Raw genomic sequence first — 2,500 nt, 5'->3', positions numbered from 1 at the left:
GGGTACAGTAGTATAGGAGTGTCTTTAGGAGGGTACAGCAGTATTGAAATGTCTATAGGAGTGTACAGTAGTATAGGAGGGTACAGTAGCATAGGAGGGTACAGTAGTATAGGAGTGTCTTTAGGAGGGTACAGCAGTATTGAAGTGTCTATAGGAGTGTACAGTAGTATAGGAGTGTACAGTAGTTTAGGAGTGTCTTTAGGAGGGTACAGCAGTATTGAAGTGTCTATAGGAGTGTACAGTAGTATAGGAGGGTACAGTAGTATATGAGTGTCTACAGGAGTGTACAGTAATATAGGAATGTCTATAGGAGTATCTACAGGAATGTACAGCAGTATAGGAGTGTCTACAGGAGTGTACAGTAATATAGGAATGTCTATAGGAGTATCTACAGGAATGTACAGCAGTATAGAAGTGTCTATAGGAGGGTACAGTAGTATAAGAGTGTACAGTAGTATAGGAGGGTACAGTAGCATAGGAGGGTACAGTAGAATAAGAGTGTCTTAGGAGCGTACAGCAGTATTGAAGTGTCTATAGGAGTGTACAGTAGTATAGGAGGGTACAGTAGCATAGGAGGGTACAGTAGTATAGAAGTGTCTTTAGGAGCGTACAGCAGTATTGAAGTGTATATAGGAGTGTACAGTAGTATAGGAGGGTACAGTAGTACAGGAGTGTCTTTAGGAGCGTACAGCAGTATTGAAGTGTCTATAGGAGTGTACAGTAGTATAGGAGGGTACAGTAGTATATGAGTGTCTACAGGAGTGTACAGTAATATAGGAGGGTACGGTAGAATAAGAGTGTCTTAGGAGCATACAGCAGTATTGAAGTGTATATAGGAGTGTACAGTAGCATAGGAGGGTACAGTAGAATAAGAGTGTCTTAGGAGCATACAGCAGTATTGAAGTGTCTATAGGAGTGTACAGTAGTATAGGAGGGTACAGCAGTATATGAATGTCTACAGGAGTGTACAGTAGTATAGGAGAGTACATCAGTATTGAAGTGTCTATAGGAGTGTACAGTAATATAGGAGTGTCTATAGGAGTGTACAGTAGTATAGGAGGGTACAGCAGTATACGAGTGTCTACAGGAGTGTACAGTAGTATAGGAGGGTACAGCAGTATTGAAGTGTCTATAGGAGTGTACAGTAGTATAGGAGGTTACAGTAGTATATGAGTGTCTACAGGAGTGTACAGTAGTATAGGAGGGTACAGCAGTATTGAAGTGTCTATAGTAGTGTACAGTAGTATAGGAGGGTACAGTAGTATATGAGTGTCTACAGGAGTGTACAGTAGTATAGGAGGGTACAGCAGTATTGAAGTGTCTATAGGAGTGTAGAGTAATATAGGAGTGTCTATAGGAGTGTCCAGCTGACAGTAGTACAGGAGTGAGGACCTGGCTGGTGTCCACAGGTGTGGGAGTGAATGCAGCCTGTGAGAGAGTGACAGTGGGTCCCAGCAGGTCCCGCGTCCTGCCATGGTCCTGCTTGTATTCCTGACTGTGCTCCACTCGCATCTTCTCCCGTGGCAACACAGCTTCAAAGCATGGGGCATAACCAGCTGGAGGCAGGAACTTAAATTCTCCATGACGACCGCCCAACAGGAATCGCACCCTAAACCACAGGACAGGGAACATGTTTCTTCTCCCCCACATCATCATACTGAAAATATGAGCAACATTTTTCAATGTAGTTTTCAGTAGAAAAGTAAATGTTAATACTAATTCAACCTTGGCCACTGTGACCCCTCCCCTGCCTGTCTGGGAGGAGTCATGTAGGCAGAACCAGAACTACTCTAGACTGTACAGTAGATACAGTAGGCCACAATGACAAGCAGTACAGTTAGTCCAGGTGTGCCGTCCATCACCGAGGCTGTGTGAGGTGTGTATGTGTGATCAGATAGGCAGGCAGTGCAGGAGTACATGTGTTTGCATAGGGTTACTCTAGGCCTTACTGCAGATCACATGTTTGACAGCCATCCTGTGTGAGAAGCACTCACTTGATGCCGGCGGAGAAGCTGACCACAGGGAAGAAGAGGCCATCGGAGTTGAAGTTCTCGAACATGCCCTGCACGGGCTGCCCGTTGATGCGGAAGGAGATGCTGGGGGCACTGAGGTCCAGACAGCAGCTCACCACGTCGTCCGCACTCAGCAGGTGCTGCTTGGGTGAGCTGACCGTCCGAGAGATGCAGCCTGGGGATTGGTGAAGGCATACAGACAGCAGCCAACACACACACACACACACGCACAAACCCGCGCGCACACACACACACACACGCACACACGCACGCACGCACACACGCACGCACACATGCACACACGCACGCACACATGCACACACACGTCCACACACACATGCCCCCCCCACACACATACACACACACACATATGCACACACACGCGCACACACACGCACACACACGCACACACACACACGTCCACACACACGCCCCCCCCACATACACACACAAACACACACACACACGCACACACACACACACACGTC

The 2,500-nt window shown here is 47.2% G+C and overlaps 1 protein-coding gene across 9 annotated transcripts in view; it reads right to left on the bottom strand.

Annotated features, from left to right (window-relative positions):
• Positions 1-2,500, bottom strand: part of ryr2a (ryanodine receptor 2a (cardiac)) — a 188,237-nt gene that overhangs the window by 84,639 nt on the left and 101,098 nt on the right. For all 9 annotated transcript variants that reach the window (XM_077000565.1, XM_077000568.1, XM_077000567.1 and 6 more), the window contains 2 exons: positions 1,995-2,187; positions 1,393-1,609 (listed from right to left, as the gene is read on the bottom strand). In XM_077000565.1, the coding sequence (XP_076856680.1) occupies positions 1,393-1,609; positions 1,995-2,187 (410 nt within the window). The remainder of the gene's footprint in view (positions 1-1,392; positions 1,610-1,994; positions 2,188-2,500) is intronic.

This window comes from Brachyhypopomus gauderio, chromosome 3 (assembly GCF_052324685.1).
Source record: "Brachyhypopomus gauderio isolate BG-103 chromosome 3, BGAUD_0.2, whole genome shotgun sequence".
Taxonomy (NCBI): domain Eukaryota; kingdom Metazoa; phylum Chordata; class Actinopteri; order Gymnotiformes; family Hypopomidae; genus Brachyhypopomus; species Brachyhypopomus gauderio.
This window is presented reverse-complemented; position numbering and strand designations above follow the sequence as displayed.